Source organism: Vulpes vulpes, chromosome 2, assembly GCF_048418805.1.
Source record: "Vulpes vulpes isolate BD-2025 chromosome 2, VulVul3, whole genome shotgun sequence".
NCBI lineage: Eukaryota > Metazoa > Chordata > Mammalia > Carnivora > Canidae > Vulpes > Vulpes vulpes.
In genome coordinates, this window is record NC_132781.1 from 2,495,594 (window position 1) to 2,516,779 (window position 21,186).

The 21,186-nt window shown below is 59.9% G+C and overlaps 2 protein-coding genes across 3 annotated transcripts; one reads left to right on the plus strand and one right to left on the minus strand.

Annotated features, from left to right (window-relative positions):
- The first annotated feature begins 243 nt into the window (after positions 1 to 243).
- Positions 244 to 3,458, plus strand: CBX8 (chromobox 8). 2 transcript variants are annotated; one of them, XM_025999893.2, is made up of 5 exons: positions 244 to 402; positions 793 to 836; positions 1,025 to 1,090; positions 1,206 to 1,272; positions 1,735 to 3,458. In XM_025999893.2, the coding sequence occupies exons 1-5, from the start codon at positions 334 to 336 to the stop codon at positions 2,626 to 2,628; spliced, it is 1,140 nt and encodes a 379-aa protein (XP_025855678.2). In that variant the 5' UTR covers positions 244 to 333; the 3' UTR covers positions 2,629 to 3,458. The 2 variants fall into 2 exon arrangements, with proteins under 2 accessions (XP_025855678.2, XP_072602573.1); XM_072746472.1 differs by lacking the exons at positions 793 to 836; positions 1,025 to 1,090 and having other exon boundaries at positions 315 to 402; positions 1,735 to 2,885.
- Positions 3,459 to 9,309: 5,851 nt separating this feature from the next.
- Positions 9,310 to 17,107, minus strand: CBX2 (chromobox 2). Its single transcript, XM_072746473.1, has 5 exons — positions 17,005 to 17,107; positions 16,889 to 16,932; positions 15,947 to 16,012; positions 14,063 to 14,165; positions 9,310 to 12,659 (listed from the first exon to the last, which is right to left on the minus strand). The coding sequence occupies exons 1-5, from the start codon at positions 17,074 to 17,076 to the stop codon at positions 11,358 to 11,360; spliced, it is 1,587 nt and encodes a 528-aa protein (XP_072602574.1). The 5' UTR covers positions 17,077 to 17,107; the 3' UTR covers positions 9,310 to 11,357.
- Positions 17,108 to 21,186: the final 4,079 nt, after the last annotated feature.

Consider the following 21,186-nt stretch of genomic DNA (forward strand, 5'->3'; position numbering starts at 1 on the left):
CTCGGACTCCGCCCCCTGGCGATTGGAACGCGGGTCACGTAGCAACGCGGGGGAGAAAGGGAGAGGGGCGTGGCCCGGAGCTCGGCCAATCAGCGCGCAGGGGCGCAGGCCCCAGCCGCTCCGCTTTAGCAACGTCGTTAGCAACACGTGGGGCCGGAGGAAGCGCGGGGCGGGAGGGGAGGGGGAGCGGGCGCGCGGGGGGGGGCGGGGAGGGAGCGGGCGCGCGGGAGGGGGAGGAGAACTGACGTCAGCGGGAGAGTATTATGGTCTGTCGTGCGCTGGCTGCTGCTTTTCTGCTCCTGGAAGCGGCCAAGGGGGAAGCGGCGAGTCAACATGGAGCTTTCGGCGGTGGGGGAGCGGGTGTTCGCGGCCGAAGCCCTCCTGAAGCGGCGCATACGGAAAGTAGGTGCCCCCGGGCCTCGGGCCGAGGCTGGCCGAGCCCTCCCCTCCCGGCCTGGGTTCCCTCCCCCGGCTGCAGCCCAGCTTCCCTTCCCCCAGGTCCCAGCAGCGGCCGCGGCCGTGGCGGCGGCGGCGGCGGCTCTGAGCCCAAGCGCTTTCCTTAGACTTGCAGCGATGCACAGATTGCATGGGTGGGGGGCGGGGTGGGGGGATGAACGCCGGTGCATGCACTTTGTGCAGCGTTTCGTGCAGGGGGTGATGCAGCGAGCGCGTGCCTTTCGCGGTGGGATTTCGCGCATTCATTTGGTGCATGCATTTTTTGCATGTATTTCTTGTGTCCTCGTCATGCATTTCTCCCCTTGCACACACACATTTTCCCCTTTGCATCCGCAGGGACGCATGGAATACCTCGTGAAATGGAAGGGCTGGTCGCAGAAGTAAGTAGGTTATATGCAATCCTCAACCCCAGACTGTTGTTCGGGAGGTTTCTTTCTTCCTCTTTTTTTTCCCTTTACGTTGAAATACAACACAATGCAACAAGAAAAGTTAGAGACACACACACACACCCCCGCCGCTCTTTCCCTGCTCCCGGGACTGACGCCCACTTCTTCCTGATTTCCTCTAGGTACAGCACATGGGAACCCGAGGAAAACATCCTGGATGCTCGCCTGCTCGCAGCCTTTGAGGAAAGGTACAGGCCCTCTCAAGCCTCAGGCCCTCGCTCAGGGACACAGGTCCAGTCTGGACTGCAGTCCCACTAGATTCTTTACTCACACACCCCCTTTCTCTCTCTTTCCTTCTTCTAGGGAGCGGGAGATGGAGCTCTACGGCCCCAAAAAGCGAGGACCCAAACCCAAAACCTTCCTCCTCAAGGTAAGATGGCAGTGTCCAGCCACCGGTGGGCAGCACTGTTATAGTGTGAGGTTTTGGGGAAGGGGGCCCTGAGGGCTTGTGGACCTTTGGGGTGTCCGCTCTTGTTGCCTATTTATGATGGAGGAAGGAGTCCCCAGACAGGGGACTGTCACCAGGTCAGTGGCAGCCCCAAGGGGTGTCTGGGGGAAAGGGGCTTAGCCACACTAGAACTGTGCCCACAGCCATCCCAAATAGATGCGTAATCAAATACAAGCAAGAAGCGGCGCTTGCAGCAAATGGCTTCTTTCAGACAAATTCTCTACCACACCCCCCTGGACGCTGTGCCTAAGCCCCACCCCCACCCATATAGCAATTCCTGGGCATCAGAGGGTAACGCAGGGAGGCTCTAGTGGAAGAGGGGGTCCTGGGGAGGGAGTGGGCTGGGGACCCTGCTCTGCTTTTGACATGCCTTCTCTCCTGCAGGCCCAGGCCAAGGCAAAGGCCAAAACATACGAGTTCAGAAGTGACTCTGCCCGGGGCATCCGGATCCCCTACCCTGGACGCTCCCCCCAGGACCTGGCCTCTACTTCCAGAGCCCGTGATGGCCTGCGGAACATGGGTCTGTCCCCGCCCGGAAGCAGCAGCAGCACCAGCAGCACCTGCCGAGTGGAGCCCCCTCGGGACCGGGACCGAGAGCGGGAGAGGGAGCGCGAGCGGGAGCGAGAGAGGCAGCGCGAGCGCGAGCGGGGTGCCAGCCGCACAGATGACAAGCCCAGCTCGCCGGGGGACAGCTCCAAGAAGCGAGGCCCCAAGCCCCGGAAGGAGCTCCTGGACCCCTCGCAGAGGCCCTTGGGAGAAGCCAGCGATGGCCTCGGAGATTACCTCAAGGGCAGGAAGGTGGACGAAGCCCCTCCCGGGGCAGGGAAGTTCCCCGCTGGCCACAGCGTGATCCAGCTAGCCCGGAGGCAGGACTCGGACCTGGCCCAGTGCGGTGTGGCCAGCCCCAGCCCCGCGGAGGCCACAGGCAAGCTGGCTGTGGACACCTTTCCGGCCAGGGTCATAAAGCACAGGGCCACTTTCCTGGAGGCCAGAGGCCAGGGGGCCCTAGACCCGGGTGGCCCCCGTGTCCGGCATGGCTCAGGCACCCCTGGCTCTGTGGGGGGCTTGTATCGGGACATGGGGGCCCAGGGGGGAAGGCCCTCCCTCATCGCCAGGATCCCAGTGGCCAGGATCCTGGGGGACCCAGAGGAAGAGTCCTGGAGTCCCTCTCTGACCAACCTGGAGAAAGTGGTGGTCACTGACGTGACCTCAAACTTTTTGACCGTCACCATTAAGGAAAGTAACACGGACCAAGGCTTTTTTAAAGAGAAAAGATGAATTGCTGGGTGGGTGATCCCAGGACAAGAGAGCAGGAGAGAGAGTGGGAGCGCAAACTTGGCATCATGCTTTTTATTTCTGGGTGGGAGGCGGCCTTCTGGCTGGTCCTGTCCCCAAACTTCACACGCCCAGCCCGTTCCATTCCTCCTCCCTCCCCTCAGTTTTGGTTGGAAAGAGTATCTCTAGAGTTATATTTTCTATTAGATGTAAATATGTTATTTAAGAAAAAATATCTAAATATATATATTTCAACTCTTGAAGTTGTTTTATTTAAACAAGGAGAGAGAGAGAGAGAGAGAGACTCAGTGTGGTTTAGTTGGGGCAGACGGGCTGGGTCGCCGCCCCTCAGCCACCCGGGCACTAAGGAGGCTGGGGACCGGGGTACTGGACCTCTGATGGTGTCTGGAGGGACCCACCTCACCCCTCCTTCCTTTTCCCACAGCCCCTTGGCAGACCCCTGGAACCAAGGCAGGACCCGGATTTTTTCTCTCTTCCCATTGGCCCAGCAGGCCAACAAAAGATTGGCTCCCCAATCAGAAAAAAAGGGGGTGGGGTCAGTGTGTTTTGCCTTTTCTTTTTTTTTTTAAGAGTAAGAAGTCTGTTTGGGGGGGGGGGAAGTATTAACTTGAATAACTTTTGTGTGTGATGTTGAAGGTAAAAAGTTGCAGGTGGGTGGGGAGCATCAGATTCTCCCCCAGGACCACATCAGGAAATGCACTTTACGGGAGATGTGTGTGTCACACACGCCCATCAGATCGTGTGTACGTCATGTGGATAAAAATCTCCCAGTTCCCTCGATTCCTTTCCTTACTCCACTGAAAGAAAAGAAATGCAGCGAATCTGTTTACATTCCCGAAATGCCAGGATAAATTGGGAGGATTGCATGTCAGTGCCCAGAGTTCGAGACAGTTGTTGTTTTACAGGAGAAGTGTTTGGGGGTGGACTTGTTCCCTTCCGCGTCCTCTAGCCTCGCCAGGAGAAGAGCCGGTGGCCCCCACCTCCCAGGAAGAGTTGGCCCGGGGAGGGCGGGCCCCGGGCCGGACGGGCCCACCCTGCGGGACCCACGGAGGGCGGCGCGGCGGGCGGCGGGCGCGGCTGGGAGCGGGGGTCGGCGCCCAGGCCTGGCCGGGAGTGCGGCGGCGCCCGGGGCTCGGGGCTCGGGGCTCGGGCGGGCGAGGGGAAGGAGGGGCGAGGCGAGCTTTCCATCCAAGAATGCGCATCAGAACTTTTGCTCCCCCCCCCCCAACTTCTTAAAAGCAAAAGCTATAATTTATAGGCCTTTTCGATTCGCGGAGTGTTCTCTATTTGAACTCGACATTCAAACTCCGCCAAAGGGGGCGGGAGGAGCGGGAGTTGAAAGGAGGCGGCCGCGGCGGGGGAGGCCGGGCGGCGGCGGGGCCCGGGGCGCCCCCGTGCGCCCCAGGCACGCAGGGCGCGCGCCCCTCTTTGGACTCGAAAGCACAAATCTGTCCCCCCAGCCACCCACACACCTCCTTGTCTTCGAGGGCTGGTCCTGCGGCCTCCCCCGGCCTGGAAGGGCTGCGAGGGTCCCACTGCCCACCGCCTGGGGAGGGAGCGCGTGGGGGCCCCCTGTGCGCGCGCGCGCGCGCGCGCGGGAGGAAGCACAGACTCGGGGCGAGCGAGGCGGGGCCGGGCCGGGACTGGGGGGTACAGGGTGGGGCCTCCAGCCCTGTGCCCCTCCGGACTCCCCCTCTCCCCGCCTCCCTCTCACCTCCAGACTTTCTTGCCTTTAAAGAGAGGGGGTACAGTAAGTGGAAGACGGTGTACTACATGATTTTATTTGTTTTTGAATATCAAATTGCGCCTATATAAAGAAGCCCCCCGGAATGGGGATTTTTATCTGCTCACATTTGTAAAACTGGTATTTTAGACTTTGTATAAAGAAGCGCCGTTTACCAAGTGTATCTACTACATGTGGACGCTATTTTCAGATGAAGCTTCAATGGAGGGACACGTCTGTGACCCAGTGGACGGGGACTCGGGGATGCGCGTCTACCTGGCTGTCGCCTTCCTTTCTGTCTCCCTCCCTCCGTGGGCTCCCGCCTCCCTCCCTCGGGGCTGATTCTTCTCCTTCCTTCTGACTTCCCTCCCGCGGGCCAGCCTGGCTCTGCCCCCGCCGCCCCTCTGTCCACCGTCTGTCCGTGGCCGTGCGTCTGTGTCTTCTCCGCTCGCTCTTGCGATGCTGACCTGGGGGGGGGGGTGTGGGTGGGCAGGGGCCAGGGCCGCGTGGCTGAGAGTCTGCAGCCACTCGGGATGTGCGCCTGTGGGGTTTATTTAATTCTAAGATTTGTACAAATCTCGAATCGATCCCCGCCTCAGCCCAAGAGTGAAGCTTCAGTACCTATCTTCCGCGGTCGTGAATGTCTGTATCCAATACCGCTTTCTACGTGTTTAAATATATACTTTGTAAATAGAGACGTGTCTCGGTTTTGTTCCTTCCCTGCCCCCCTCACCCCACCCCCCACTCCCATCCCCATCCCCATCAGAGCAGAGGGACGACCACCCCGGGAGAGAGCACCCCTTCCTCCTGTCTCATTACCCACCCCATCCACCACCCCCCTCGCCCCCGTGGGCCCGGAGGATTCCAGCTGCAGAGGCCTTTCCCCAACTGGGGGAACTTCCCAGCTAGGGGAGGGGGAGAGGGGGCTCCAGAGGGACTGGGCTCTGACTCCACTCAGTCCCCAGGGGGAGGCCGCAGCTCTTCTCACCTACCGGCCACATTCCTCTGGGTTCCGGGCAGACCTTGGGGACACCGGGAGGATGGGAGCAACCTTTAGGGTCCCTTTTCTCCTGGCGGCGCTCCCCCTGCGAACCCCACCCCTAGGCCCGACGGCAATGGTCCCCGAGGCCCTGGCGCCCCCGGCCGGGCGCCCCTGCGGTTCCCCTGCCTGCTTCCCGGGGCTGTCCTGGGACCCGCCCCCCAGACCCACCCAGCCTCGCCAGCGCTCCCCGAAATGCAGCGCCTCGCGCCTATTGATTGAGGAATTGAATTCGCGGGTATTGCTAGGCAACTGGCTGCTCGGAGCCGGCGCAGAGCACGCTGATGTGATTAGTGAACCTGGCGCTGCCGGCGCAGCCCCGCGCCCCCCGCCCCCCGCCAGCCTCTCCGTCCCCGCTCCTCTTGGGGTGGTGAAGCCCCAACGCCGGGCGAGGCGCGGTCGGGGGGGCGGAGCAGGGCGCAGGGTGGGGATGGGGGCTCTCGGCCCTTCCCAGCCGTCGGCTGTGCGGGGCGCGGTCGTGGGGCAGCGCGGGGGCGGCCTTCGGGCGCCCCACGGCGTCGGCCCCACCCCATCCACCCCATCCCATCCCATCCCACCCCATCCACCCCATCCCATCCCACCCCATCCACCCCATCCCATCCCACCCCATCCACCCCACCCCATCCCATCCCATCCCATCCCATCCCATCCCATCCCATCCCATCCCATCCCATCCCCATAACCCCGCGCAGCCCTCGCCGCAGAGAAGCCCCGACCTGGGCGCACGGCCTGGCACGAAGGGAGGGGCGTGGGGACGGTTCGCCCGCGCATCTCCTGTCTTCCGCCAGCCGGTTGCGGACCCGCCCTTGGCGGTGCTCCCCGCGCCTCTTTCCCCAGTTTCGGAGAGCTGAGTGGGAGGACCAGGGGGAGGGAGCCAGCGGCACAGGGCCCAGGGCAGCGGGTCACGGGGCGCTGGGTGCCCTTCGGACTTGAGGGGCCTGCGCAGTTGGGGCGGGGAGGGAGTAGGGTGGCCCGGCCAGGGGCGCCACCAGTGACCAGCCCCTGAGCCGAGGCCCCGCTGCCCGGTCGGGGACTCCCTCCAACCACCTCTCCTGGGTGTTGGGCACTGGCGTGGACTGGTGTTTAGGAGGATGCGAGGGCGCCGACCCAGTCCCCCTTTCCCGGCTGACTGGCCACTGTCCACCTCGGCCGGGCAGCTCCTGGCGCGGCTTCTGATCCGGGGAAGGTTGGCCAAGAGCCGCCAGGTGCAGAGGCCTGGCCCGCGGTGTCGCCCAGCCCTGGGTCGGCCCCCCTGCGGCCCTACAGCACCGCCGCGGGCAGCTCTGGAACCTGGATGGCTCCCCGGAGCGCGGCAGATCGAATCCATCTTCCTGTCCCTTTGATGCTTACAGTGCGCCGGACCCAGGCGAGGCCTGTGCCTGCACCGCAGACCCGCCGCCGGGAGGCCGGCACCCAGCGCCTGGGGGTCACGCTCTGACATCCTCCAGGCCCAGAGGGGGCCTCGGATCCAGCTGGTCTGAGATGGGGGCTGCTCAGTGCTGGGCGGCGCTCCCCAGCGTCCAGCCTTGGGGGCCTGCACCCGGGAGAGGAGGCTGTGGCTTGGGGTTGGGGCCGGGGCTTTCTTCCCGAATGGAGGCCGCCGGGGGCACCTGAGTGACGGGGGGAAGGGGTCGCGCAGCTCGGTTCCCCGGGCAGCTCCAAGCCGGCGGCGGGGACGTGCCCCCGCGCGTCCCAAGAGCCGGAGGCTCCGAGTCTGCGGGTCACGCGCGCCCTCTAGAGGCCACGGCCTCACCCCTCCCCGCGCCCACCCCCTCCGGGCCTTAAGATTCGCCTTGGGCTCGCGGCCGGTGCCTCTCTGGGGCTCGCGGGCCCCGGGAGGGGCGCAGCTCCCCCGCCCAAGGGCACGCTGCAGCGGGCCACGGTGGCCCCCCTCTGCGCCCTCCCCGCGGGGAGGAGGGGCTGGTCAGCGCCGGGATCCTCGGAGCCTGCTGGCCCATCCCGCCGGGCGCCCTGCGGCTGGGCCCAGTCCAGGAAGGCCGCGGACCGGGTCGGGCCCTTGGCAGCCCAGCCCATTCCTCTGGGAAGGCGGTGGATTAGGCCATCAGACCCGCTGCGCAGAAACGAACAAAGGCCGGCGTGGGTCAGGGCCCCGCACCCGCCTGGCCGGGGCTCCCACGAGAGCCCAACCCCGGCTGCCTGCACCTACTCCTTCCCCGCCACCCTCACCCCCTTTCGCAGCTCTCCAAAGCCAGAGGACCGATGCCCACCTTCTCCAAAACAAAATAGCTCCAGCCTCTGCAGGGGCGACAAAGAAAGCAGGGCTGCGGCCTTGCCCCGCAAGGGTTGCGCTTCAAATTCTCGGGCCTTCTCTGCAGAGTGGGTTCTATTTCTATTCCTCCCCCTGCAGGAAAACATTTCAGGCCTTGCCTCAAACTAGCCTTTCAACTTCCAGGTCCAACTTCTGTCTTCACTTCAAAGGGACCTTGGTTCTCCCTGGAGGCTCAAATCTATGAACAAATTCAGGCTGAGAGTGATGCAAATCTTGAAGGCCCGCAGAAGGTTCTAGAAGAAGCGAATCATCTCCTTATTGTGAGCTCTTAGTACAGTAGCACCAGGGACTCCAAACCCCTGGAGCGCCAGAGTGACTCCCCTGGAATCTTGCAGCTTTCAAGCCGTGTCTTTGGGGTTAAAGTATTGCCTTCTGGGGTTAAAGTATTGCCTTTTGGGAAACGTCTGAGTTTATATTGTGCAGCCTCCCTGGCCTCTGCTCACTAGATGCCAGGAGCAGCAACACTTACCCCTGCCCCCCAAAACCACCTCCAGACACGGCCAAATCGCCCTTTATGAATGCTGGTGCAGGGGTTCACGGCTGTAACCAACCCCACCTTTGCTTAGAAAAAAACACCTTTTCCGTGCTTGCTCGCACTCTGGGAGAGGGGCTAACGGCTTCCAGAAGCCTTGGATGTTCTATGCTTTAGGCCACATCCAGAGTACTTCGCCTCAGGAAAGGGCAACCGAAGAGACTATCGTTTCCAGGCATCAAGCATCACGTACACCAGGCTGACAAGTTAAAGATTTATTGATATACTAAAAGTTAACAAAGACAAAAACCTGACACCACTCACTCTAAGGTCGTTCCCCTGCAAAATAAATTAACGTCAAAAGAACAACAAAAAAACTCCCCCAAAACCTGCAACCTAGGCCTAGTGTTAGTTTTCCAAAAATACTAGAAAAACAACAGAATCTTAAGATGTACTTGAGCAAAAATCTGGTCATCTAGGCACTACCTCGCCCCTCCTCCCACCCCTCCCCCCAACCATGGCGGGCTTCCTGGGGGAAGCATTTTCTCCAACTGGCAGGTCCTGATTGAATATGGGGGCTGGGCAGCAGCCCTGCTTCAACAAAGATCTCAGGCTTCCTGGGGCAATAACATCTTCACTTTTGTTCCCTCTCTTTTAAAAAAGCAAACAAACAGCCATAGTTTAAAGCAATTAGAAGTGGCATACATGAATGATTTTTTTCTTTTTAATTAAAAAACACAAATCAAGCCAGCCATTGGCACTGGTCCAAAGCTCTGGTCCTCCCCGTTTCTCCTTCCCATCCCCCCCTCACGAAACCTCCAGGCCCAGAGCCTTCTTAGTCAGGTCAGAATTTTGAGTGTAACCAGATCAAGGTACACTCTTTTTGGTACCAAAAAATATATATAAAAATATGTCCAACCCTCTTAAGAAAAGGACGGCCTGGCTGGCCACTTCTTCCTATCCGTTGCAAGCAAACAAAGACACGACAGGATTCACACACCCATTCGGTATACACCGTGATGCAGTCCATGTGGGTAACCCCGCAGAACAGACCAGGGTCTCTGATGTGGCTGATGCCCAGCGCACACACACACACACACACACACACACACACACACACACACACATATAGCAGCAAATAAAAAAAGTACTACTTTTATTGGTAAACATGACATTCAACTCTTCAGCAAAGGCAGTCACACACACACACACACACACACACACACACACACACACGCTCACACACACCCTTTTAAACAGAAACCACATGGAGTCCCAAGCACCAAAGAAACCACAACACAGCGAGAAGGCAAAGTGGCTGGAGTAAGGTGTTTGCAGATTCAACTTTGGGATTGAAAGAGCTGGTAAACAGAAAGGCACCGCGTGGGGGTTCGGAGACCCGGCTGCTGAGGGCGGCAGGTCGGCGCTGACACGTGTGTCCAGAGGCCCGCAGGAGCCCAGGCTTAGCCTGCGGGGCTCGGGGAGCTGCTGTGGGCCTGGCTCTGCAGCCTAAGGCAGAAAGGGAGTCGCAGAACCTGGCCGCCTGGCGGGGGCAGCCCACAGGAGCCCCCATCTCCACTGCCAGGGTGCATCTGGGTGTCTAGAGCTGGACGGGGAGCCGGCGTCTGTGGCCCAGTGTGCTGGGCGCCTTCTTCCAGACTGTGCAGTCACCTGCAAGCTCTTCCCGCCTCCTGGGGCAGTGGAGGGGGCAGTTCTCCCCTTTACTGCCCGCATTCCAGTTTGAGCCTGGTTGTCTGGGACTCTCAGCCCTCAGGTCTGCCAAGATGGGCACCCTCCGGCCGCCACCCCGTGTGGCCACCACGCAGGAGACGGAGAAGCTGCACCTGGAGAACCCCTGACAAGGTCCTGGACACATATCTGTCCCCAAAGGCACGCTGTTGAAATGGATTCAGACGTACAAAAGCCATCTCTTTCTATTTGGCGAGGAGGATGAGGGGCTAGGGGGCTGGAGGTCTGGCAGGCCCACCCCTCGGTAAGCCTGGGCTCCCCTGCCATCAAGGCAACAGGACCAAGGGAGCGGCCACACCTGCTGGCTGGCTTCCACCAAGAGCTGAGGCAGAAGACGACCCCACCTCCACTTTTCTTTTGGCATCACAAAGACCTGGTGACCTGGCTCCCTGACCCACCTTCCTGCCCCAAGCCTTACAAGGCAGCTCCCAGACTCCCAGACAGCCGGGATGGGGGGGTGGGTAGTTGGGCTGGTAGATTTGGCCTTTCTGGGGCCCTCTGCCAGGTGGGGCACTCAGAACCCCCAAGGGTGGGAGGGATTGTCAGTGCCCATCCTCCTGGGCAGAGGTGGGCATGGGCAGGAGCGGCACCGAACACCCACACGACAGCTGGAAGCCAGCAGGCCCTGGGAGGGTGGATCTACTCCAGCAATTGCCTGCACACCCCCACCTTCCAGGGGCTCTTGGGGCTATGTGTGGGGCCACAGCTGTCCTTGCACAGAACAGCAAAAAAAAAAAAAAAAAAAAAAAAAGTAGAAAGGAGGGCAGTGACAGCGACGGACCAGCCCTTCCCAGTCTGTGACTCCCAGGGCAACCCCAGGGGCGCTGCAGTTGTTAACGGGAACCAGGGTTACAGGGTACTGAGCACCCCACCAGCCAGCACTGGTCCTCCTCCATCGCCCAGTCCTCAGCCGTCAGGCACTGCCCTAAAGGGGAGCTCTGACTGGTGAGGCCCCTTCTTGCCCCCCACCCCAGGCCCTCTTGTAAAAACCTAACGAGCCCTGGAGAGGTCAAGGCCTTGCCCTGCCCCCATCCCACTGCTGGGCAGGGACTACCAGCCTGGATCCCTCCTCTATAAGCTGTGCCCCCTGGAAATCCAGAGCAGAGCTGACCACCACCCTGTCGCCGCAGGGCAGGCAGGGCGGATCAAACAGCAAACCTGACGGCCTTGAGGAACGTTAGGCCAGAGACACAGGAGGAAGACTTCCTGAGGCATGTGGGAAGTGAAGCAAAGGCCCAGAGGTAGGAACGAGGGCAAGGCCAGGCCTCGGCAAGGCATCAAGGTACTGTCCCACCTGAAATCACAGGCAGGGCCAGGGCAAGTCCCCTCTGAGCCTGCCCTTGGAGGCCACCCGGCCCCTGGAAAGGGCCTGGGGTGCAGGGCAGTTATCAAAGCAAAGCCAGAGGCCAGAGCCAGGCAGCCGGGTGGCCACAGGGTGTCAGTAATGTCTCAGGTTGAAGAAGCCCACGCTGGTAGGGGACTCCTTCACCGTGACCGTGATGAGGTTGGCAGTGACGTCGGTGACGAAGACGTGCTCAATGAGGCTGCGGGTGGGCTTCCAGTCCTGGCTGGTCTGGACCGACACTGATGGGTTTTGTCTGGCGCCGGGTGGCGAGGCGGAGCCGGGGTCTGAGTCGGAGCTACTCTCCTCGCCAGCGCTCAGCTCTGAAGGCAAGGCCAACTTGCGGGCGTCGCCGGGGGCCCTGTGGCCCTCCTGACTGCTGGGGGCCGTGCTGCCCTTCATACAGTCCCTCTTGCCTGCAGAAGTGGGCAGAGCTGCCACCCGGGAAGCCAGCTTCTCACTCTTGCTGGTGTCAGAGGGCACGGTGGCCCCGCTCCCCCCGGTGAGGCCACCCCCGGCACTCTTCCCGGTGGTTGGGTTGGTGGCAGGGACACCCTTGCTGGCCGTGGCATGGCGGGCAACCATGCCCACCCCAGCTGTGCCGTTCTTGACACTCTGTAAGTCCAAGACCTGGAGGCTCAGCTCCTGGGTGGGAGCAGGCTGGGGGCCCAGGCACCCAGCAGGGCCCTTGCTGCTACTGTGGATGTAGGGGGGCCCCCCTGCGCCCCCCCCTTTCTGCTCCACAGCCCCACTGCTGGGGGCCTTTGGGACTTTGCTTCCTGGGGAGCTTAACCCCAGCTCCCCCTTCTGCGTCCTCACCTTGAGGTCCAGCCCGAGGCCGCACTTGCCGGCGGTCTGGGCCTTGAGCGCCAGTCTGCTGGCGGCCTGGGCCTGGCTCTGGCTCATTCGGTTCATGTAGTGCACGATGGAGCTCTGCCAGCTGATGCCGCCCCGGCTGGGGCTGCCGGCCATGCCCTTCATCAGGCTGGCCAGGTTCTCCGGGGTGGCCATGGCACCGGGGCCACTGCACGCCTCCTTGGCGTGGGCCTTCAGGGCTGCCAGGCCTGCCACGGGGGCGCTGAGCGGCGGGGGCAGCTTGCTGGCCGGCGCCCCCAGGTCCTTCCGGGCAGTCTTCAGCACCTTGGCCAGGCTCACGGGTCTCCGGGCCGCCTTCTGCTCTGGGGGCAGGGGCTTGCGGCCTCGCTTCTTCCGGATGGGGTCCTTCAATTCCGGTTTGGCCACCAAGATCTGGGCCTTCTTCTGAGGCACTGGGTGGGTCTCGCGGCCCCGGGGACCCCTCTTGGCGTCTAAATCACTGTCGTCCTCTTCATCTGAGGAAGTGGAAGAAGACGTGGAGGAAGAGGAGGAGCTGCTGGATTTGGAGGGAGCGTCGGGTTCCTGCAGAGAAAGAGCACAGAGGACGTCACTGTCTCTAAGGCCGGATCTCCGCAGTCCACGGGGCATCGGACCCCTCAAAGCTGAAACCTCTGGTAGCTGCCACACTAGAAAGACAGCCAGGAGGGAGCGATTTCTCACCCCCTTGTTCCAGAAAAGACATAAAAAGTCCTTATGAGAGTCCTTGAAATGCAGTTAAAAGCAGAACAAAGAACAGGTGCTTTGTGAAATCAGAGCAGAGCAACGAAACGAAGAGCATGCACGGTCACGTCCTGGACACTACGGCCTCAAAGGGGGACGTGAATTTGGCTCCAGGCTCCTCAGCAGGTGACTCGGAAAGGGAAGCGCAGAGCTTACGATGCTTCGTGCGTAATCGCTCGTTAACCTAAAGCCAAGTGCACATCCTGCTTCGGTCCTCTCACTTCTGAAGGTTCTGACCTTCAGAACATTCCGGCACACAGGAAAACAAACTGCTGCCCTCCTGCCTTCTGGGCGTCCCCCCAAAGGCAGGTTAAGTGCACCCTCCCGTTTCTCCCTGGGCCAGCACTTCCAAAGGCACGCTTTAGGGTGATGGAGGTGGCGTGGGCTCCCTGCTGCAAGGCTCGCCGCCTTCGGTGGGGGACGATCCAATCACACCTGAGGCCTCAGGGCCTCGTTGCCCAGCCAGGCCCACCGCCTTGATGCCACTTCTGTGGTCCCCGCTGGTCACCCCCGGGGAGGAGAGCCCGAGTACACAGGAACCCACTCCCCCGACCCCCGTTCCCACTGTCCTGTTCAAAAGGAAGATTGTGAAGAGCAGGCCAGTGTGGACCAGCCAACAAGCCTGAAGGCAAGACTTTAAGAGCTTCCAGAAGAGCGGTTTTTGTAGTACGAGACTGAACTCTTGGCCATCACGTGTGGGTTCACGATCCTGGGGCAGTGCCCTCCAGAAAGGAATCCAAGACACATCCCAGACTGAGGCCGTGACCCGGTCCCCAAGTGTGTGTCCCTGTGAGCACCTACTGTGTGCACGCTTCCTGTTCCTTTCTGTCCCCGTGAGCCACCAACAGTGAGAAAGCAGTCGGCAGCCAAGTCTGACCCTGCTGTCCACCAGACAAGAGTGCAGGAGGGACGCCAAGTGAATAAGAAACCAGCTCTCAAGGGCATGGGCCGCAGCAGGACCCTCCTGGTGGCAGGGGGAGGGTGTGAGGGGGAGCTGGGGCTTACTGTGGCCCCCTGCTGGCAGAGGCTTAGAGCCACAAGCAAGGAAGGGGCGGAAGGCCAGGGTCTTCTGAGCAAGGACAGACCTTCCGTGGAACAGCCAGCCTGATCCCCGTTCCCCAAAGCCCTCAACCCTCTTGCTGCCTGCCGCCTTCCACTCTGCACGACGAAAGCAAAGCAGCCCGGTCGGGCCAGCAGCCACCCACCTTGAGCTTGGAGTGCCGGCTGCAGGACATCACCGTGTGCTTCCTCGGCCTGCCCCTGGGCCGCTTGCCTCTCTTCCGGTTCTGCACCTCCTTCTCGTGTTCCCTTAAGACAATCACCAATCAGGGTGGGCACACCCTTTCCCACCACACGAGACCCCCAGGGCCTCAGACACCCAACACGCTGGGCCTGCCCTAGCTTCCGATCAGTTCCACTGCAAAAACCCATCCCATGGTTACCATACGCAAAGCAGACATCCAGACCCTCTTCTTTCTAATACTTTTTTTTTTTTTAAACCTGTTTTATTTGCATTTGCGTAAAAACGAGTGAAATAAATTCCAGCAAAGCTGTGAAAGGAGCAATTCTCTGGTTTTCTCAGATTCCTTTCCAGACAGCCCTGTGCTAATCCTGGCTGCTTTCCACAGGTAGAATGTTTTGTGGAACTAGAAGGAACCTTCGCGGTCACACGGTCCAAGCCCACTGCTCCAAACAAGAGTCCTGGGCCGGGAGACAAGGACCACTGGCCCCAGCCTCTGCCTCTCCGGGGTGCACAAAATCCTCACCAGTCCATGAACCCGGGTCAAGGGAACCCAAGGCTCTGGTCCCGTCTTGCACTCTGGGCTGGCTTCTCAGAGCCAGTGCCCCTGGCTCCCTCATCTTCCCCCCCACATTCCTTTTTCTAAAACCCCTGTTTCTAGACTGAGCTCTAGATGGAAGTCCTTGGAGGTGCCTGGTCCTGATGTAGCTGCAGCTCAAAACCTGCACCTCTGGTAGGACACCTTTCATCAGCTCCCAGAACTCAGGGCCACGAAGCCAAGCAAGCTGCCTCCAGCCCCACCCCAGAGGAAGCTTGTATTTCAGGCTACCCCTGGGGAAGGGGCTGATGCGGAGAAGCTTCCCAGTAATTAAAAGGGGCAAACATCACCCCGCTGAGGCCTGGAAAGCCATCTCTTAAAGAATCCAATTAGTACAACCAGACAGTTCACGCTTTCCGAAGCAGCCCCCAACCTGTCTCCTAGAAGGGCAGGAACATCTCACAGGCCTCCTCTGCCAACACATTAACCCGACCCGCAGGTTTTGAACCTCAGACTTGCCCTTACTTACAAATGTCACCCCCACACACCAACCATGTGACTGCCAGCTACTAGTTTCCGGGGGTGGGGGTGTCTTCTGGGTGCACAGGGGAAGGGAGACACCCACGTTCCCTGATTTCTCTTCCCCATGACGTCAGCCAGACCACCCCACGCTTCCCCAACTCTCTTATCTAAAATTAGAGGTGACATCTAAAATCACAGAAGCAAACTTGTCCCCTGAGACCGGCAAGGATGCTCCCTCAGCACCACCTGCTTTATGGCCTCAAGAAAAATAAATGCGTTGTTCCCAGGACAGAGCCCACCAGAAGAGGCTTAGCTTTCTGCTGTGCTGTTTCAGGAACCTCTCTGGGCCTTCTCTTGCTCAACAGCACCCTCAGGCAGCACTGGGTGGCCAGGCCACCATGTTTACGGGGAACCTGCCATCCTGGTTTTTATTAGTGCAAATGACTCAACAGAAAAGGCCAACAGGAGAAGCTAGAACTCTTCACGAAGGAACCGAGAAGGTTCATTTTTGCGAACCTGGCTGTCGGAAAGACCTAGAAAGTGACTTCTTAGCTCTGGACACAGGGAGCTGGCGAGCTGAAGGAACGTCCGGAAGGAACTCCTGCGGGACCCCGAAGCCTGCTCCACCTCCGCCGAGGGCCATGGTGCAGGAGGCCCCGGAGACCACCCCGGCTGCCCAGACCCCAGCCCCAGGCCTGGAAGACCAGGCCCGCCCTGAACAGCGATGCGACGGGCCTCGCTCTCCCCAACATTCTCCCCCTTCCCACGAGGGCTGGTTAACTTTCTCACTTCTTCTGGAAGGCCAGGAGCAGCCTTGGGTCCAGGATATTTTCCTCTGGCTCCCAGCTGTTGTGTCTGGAAAAGCAAAAAGCAGGGCGTCAAGAAACACCAGGCAATGACAGGCCCCTTTGGACAACATCGGGCATGCGGCCACCCCAGCGCGCCCTCCAATCCCCACTGGTGCAAGGGCATGGGGGGGGGGTATGGCACAGTTCCCCTAAATCCCACAGCGGGAGGGTGAATTCCTGGAGACCCGGGAGCCTCAAGGCCAAGGCCCCTGCGCCTCAACTCCAAGGGAAACTACCACCTCAACCCTCAATTAACATAGGGCTTCAGGAAACCTCCACGGTCTCCCCCTGGGAGGAAAACAAATCCCAATAAAATGGGAAGTCGCCGGGAGGGAAGCCCCCAAAGCCTGGCCCGGATCCAGCGAGGAAGGGAAGGCTGCTCCAGGACGCGCGCAGGGGAAGGGGAAGGGGAAGGGGAAGGCCGAGGGGCGCAGGGGCGCAGCCCGAAGGGGAAGGGGAGGAACAATGTGCTGGCGCCCGGGCGGGCGCGGGCCAGGTCCTCGAGGGGAAGCCGAGGCAGCCGAGCGGGGGGTGGGGAGGGCGGGGAGGCGGCTGTAAACAGAGCCCCTTCCGGGGATGCCCAGGCCCCTTCCTTAGTTTAAAAGGGGGAAAAAAAAAAAAAAAAAAAAAAAAAAAAAGGAGGAGGGTTTGCATCCCTCAATAGAGAGCTCAGGTTACAGCGGGCGGAATACGGGCGGGAGGGGGGCTCGGGCTCCCGGGGTGTCCGCGCGCCCCGTAAACAAAGGGCGGCCCCGCGCAGGCTGCGCGCCCCCTTCCCGCCCCGCGCGCGGGGACCCCGCGAACTTCCCGCGCAGCGCGCGGACGCCCCCGCCCCTCCCCGCCCCGTCCCGCCCCGGGCGCCGCGCGGCCCCCGGGGACTCACTTGGAGGACCAGCCGCGCCACTTGACCAGGTACTCCAGCTTGCCCTGCGGGGAGAGAAGGGGCGCGTGAGCCGGGGCGGGCGGGCGCGCGCGGGCGGGGCCGGGGGCCGCACGCACCTTGCGGAGCCGCTTGCTCAGGATGCACTCGGCGGCGAAGACCTGCTCGCCCACGCTGCTCAGCTCCTCCATGCTGCCCGCGCCCCGCGCCCCGCGCCCCGCACCGCCGCCGCCGCGCGCCCACCGGCCGCACACAAAGCACCGCCCCCGCCCGCGCAGGGCCCGCCCCGCGCACGCGCGCCGCCTCCGCGGGCCTCCCGGGGCGCCTCCGGCCAATGGGCGCGCGGGGGCGGGCGCGGGGCGGGGCGCGCATTGTTCGCGGCGGGCTCGGCCTCGCGCGCTGCGCTGGGGTCCGGGCCGGCCTGGGGCTGGGGGTGGGGGGGAGCCCCCTCCGAGCGCCGGGGCGCGCCCGGCCTTTCCGGGCAAAAAGCCATTGTTCTGGCCCGAACGGGGGGCAGCGGGCCGCTTCCTGCCCCGGCCTCCGAGGGGCGCTGCTGCGGGGCCCCGCCCGGGTTTGGGGCCGGACTGGCCTGTTTGCGCGGGAGCCCACCGGGCCCGGGCGGGGAGGGAGGAATGGGGCGGGCAGCAGCCTGGCCGCGTCCCCCCAAAGGCGACCGAGGAGAATGCACCGATGCATGCACCGATGGATGCATGCACCGATGCAGGGCGAGCTCTTTCTTCCCGCCGGGAGGAGTGGAGCCCGGGCCCCCAGCCCCGGGCTTCGGAGGGAGAGACCAACCGCACCTTTAATTCCTCCCTCGGGTCTGATGAAACGAGTGCGGGGCTGCAGGCAGGTTTGGGAGAACGGTCATGGCCCAGGGCTAGGTCTCTAAGGGGCCTGCCAGGATCCGGCGAGGCGCCCTGCGGAGGGCACGCGACCCCAAGGAGACCTTTAGGTCGGGGTGGCCTGCAGCCCCGTGTGGGCTCATGTGGGCAGCTGCCTCCCTTCTGCTGAGACCCGTATCCACGGAGCGAGTCCCCCCCACACACACCTTACATCCTTTAGACCCTAAAGCAGACCGAATCCCACGTGTCCTCAAGGACATGTGTGTATCAGGCTTCACTTTCTCCCCCACCCCCCCACCCCTCCCGCACCCAGACACTTTAACTCAATGAAAATCCATTTTCTGGTTTTGCTTCTCCCTTTGAACGCAGCTGCCAAGTGCTCTCTCTGCTGAGCACATCAGAAAGCCGTTTGTTTCTTGTTGCCCAGGGTGGGGTGGGGGGATGTCTAAAAGCGATTTTTGATCGTTGAAGCCGTGTTTATAAAGATTGTGCAAGAGAAGTGTGTTTTGTTGTTGTTGTTGTTGTTGTTGTTGTTGTTTTAACGGAAACGCCTGCTGTGAAAATTGGGACCTGCAGGAGCCCGTCTTTCCATTGCTGGCATGTTCTCCACTTTATTTGGTTAAATGTGCTGCATTCATTTGCTATCCTGGAGAGACTGTGGAGTGACATTTGCAGACTTAGGAGAGCTGTATCTACTGTGCTCAAGGAAGGCAGGAAGGAGGGAACACTGGGTTGGGGGTTTGGAGGTGGAACTGCAGGCTCACTCTGGAGGGGCTGCAGCCCAGAACCCTTGCTTGGGGATGAAACCGGCAATCCTGGTTATAAGCAGAGCGTCGCTTATAATCTCCAGCTCTTTCTGTGTCCCTGTCTTCTGGATCTAGGCAGTAAATTGTGGGGTTGAAGCCGAAGGTGTATTTATTGTAATCCTAAAAATAGCTGGATCGGTTTCAACTCAGGTTTCCTTGCAGAATTCGTCTTGGGTGTGAGGATTTCGCCTTGGAATTTCCAGTTTCCTCTTGGTGATAGATGGTTCCCTGGGATACTTGCTTAATTTTTTTCCCCCCAAGGAAAGGAAGCTTAGGAAGGAGAATTCTTTCGTGCCCTAAGAAATACATTTGTCTAGGATTTGATCCCAACCTGTTAAAAAAAAATCAATTTCCTGGAAAGTTGAACACATACCTCTTCTATTCAACTGCGAGTATCCAGTTTGGGAGGAATAATGTTTAGGTAATTTATTTGGAGAAACAGATATGACAGATTTGACTAGAGTTAAATTAGCAGATAAATAGGGTGAGGGTTGATCCAAAATCTGTAATGTGTTCCATAAAAACGAAACTGGAAGTAGGCAGAAAGGAGGAATAATTCCAGCTAATCCAATTGTGTCAAAACACGGGTTTAGGCTAACGCAGCTTCTGTCTTCCGTTTTGACTGTCACCGACTGTCACATTTAAGAATTATTAAGACAAGTTAGAACTAATTATTTTCCTGTTCATTCAACAAAGAGTTACTCAGCATTTGCTGTCATCCCGGCATGACTAGCTGGAGGTCTGGAGAGTCTAGCAGCGCCGTCTAAGAGAACTTCCCGAGGTGTGGGAGTGCCTTGTATCTGCACTCGCGTGTGCGTTCACCGCCAGCCATCTGTAGCTACTCGTGAGCACTTGAAACGTGGCCAGTGCAACGGAGGAATTGAGTTTTTTATTTTATTTAAGCTTAAGTAACTGAAATCTAAATAGTCCCACGTGGCTGGTGGTCATGTATACCGGGCAGTCCAGGTCCACAGGGATGCCTGGGACAGGACTAAACACATTGCCAGCAAAAGGAAGGCAGGTGCCTGAATGAATCCTGAGACATGAATAGTTTCCCTATACTCCCATGTATGCTTCCTTACGTTCGAGAATGTTCGCAACATGTACGGAAAGATATTACAAATACAGGCATAGAGGAGGACATTCAGACCCAATACTTTGTTGGGTGCCATTTGCTTTCTATGCAAGCGAGAGTGCCAGTGACAAAAATTAACTCATGGACGCCTGAAGTCTCGCTAAGAACTGATATGTGTTTTCACGCTGTGAACCGAAAAGCCGAGACTTGGAGCGAGGAATGACGGGAGGTGTCACTCCCAAGTGAACGGAAGTCAGGAACTGAGATGAAGCCCGCACCCCTTGGCCTGGCACCTCGGCAGCTAAAGCGAAGTCACACCCATTGGGTCTTACAAAGCAGCTTCAGGGCAGCTGTACGAGGAGTACCTACCGCCACGCGCACCGACACACCGCCAGTGGTTTGCGACGGGTGAACGCGGGATGTACAATAATACGCTGCACAGTCTGGGGGCGCCTGGGTGGCTCGGTGGTTGAGCGTCTGCCTTTGGCTCAGGGCGTGATCCCAGTCCTGGGATCGAGTCCCCCAGGTCAGCCTGTGTCTCTGCCTCCCTCTGTGAATAAATAAGTAAAATCTTAAAAAAAAAATACACTGCACAGTCCTTAATACTGGATGTGATGATTCGTCCTCCACCAGGTCCCCTCACATTTGCAAGACCGAGGTGTGACTTACTGACTGGCCATGTTATGTGATGCTGCCTCTGTGTACATAGTGGATAAATATTACGTATACATGACACAGAGTGTTTAGGTATCAGACCCCAAGTAAAAATAAGCACAGTTAGGGCGCTTGCACTTTCGGTTTGCCTAAGAATTCCCTGGGCGCGCAGTGCAAACATTGACCCCTAGGCCCCACCCGGGGATCCTGACCCGAGAGACCCCGAGGCTGTGTGCCGTTCTCATTGCTTAGAACCCGTCTCATGAAGGGCAGCCTGTCCCAGCCCTCCTTTTCCACTGGAGGAAAAGGAATCCTAAATTGCTTCAGATCTCGAGGCCGTGGAACCGTCCTGCTGTTCCCCACATGTGCCTGGTGCCGGCGGCCAGGCCAGGTGTGGAAGCAGCTCAGTGGCCTGCAGGGTTGGCCCAGGCAGCAGCAGCCTCTCGAACTCCTGAGACCCCACCCGCACCTCCCGGGGGCCCCAAACATCTGCACAAACTGGACCTGCTCGTCTTGGATTCTTGGGGCAAGGGAGGTTAAGGAACATTCTTCCAAGTGGTGAGAAGTGGACAGTTGTTTTTTAAGATTTTTTTTTTAAAGATTTTATTTATTCATGAGAGACACAGAGAGAGAGAGAGAGAGAGAGAGAGAGGCAGAGACACAGGCAGAGGGAGAAGCAGGCTCCCTGTGGGGAGCCCGAGGGCCAACTCAATCCCAGGACCCCAGGGTCACGCCCCCCGGGGGTCCCTGGATCTACTGTTTTTGTTCAGAATTGCCAAACTGTGCCAGAGGGTCTGCACTGATGTACGCTCCTGCCCCAGATACACGGGGCTGACCCGTCCCCACGTTCTCAGCAGACCTCGGAGCTTCTGTCCATCTGGGGCACTTCTGAACGGACTCGACACTTGGCGGGTTTCGGTG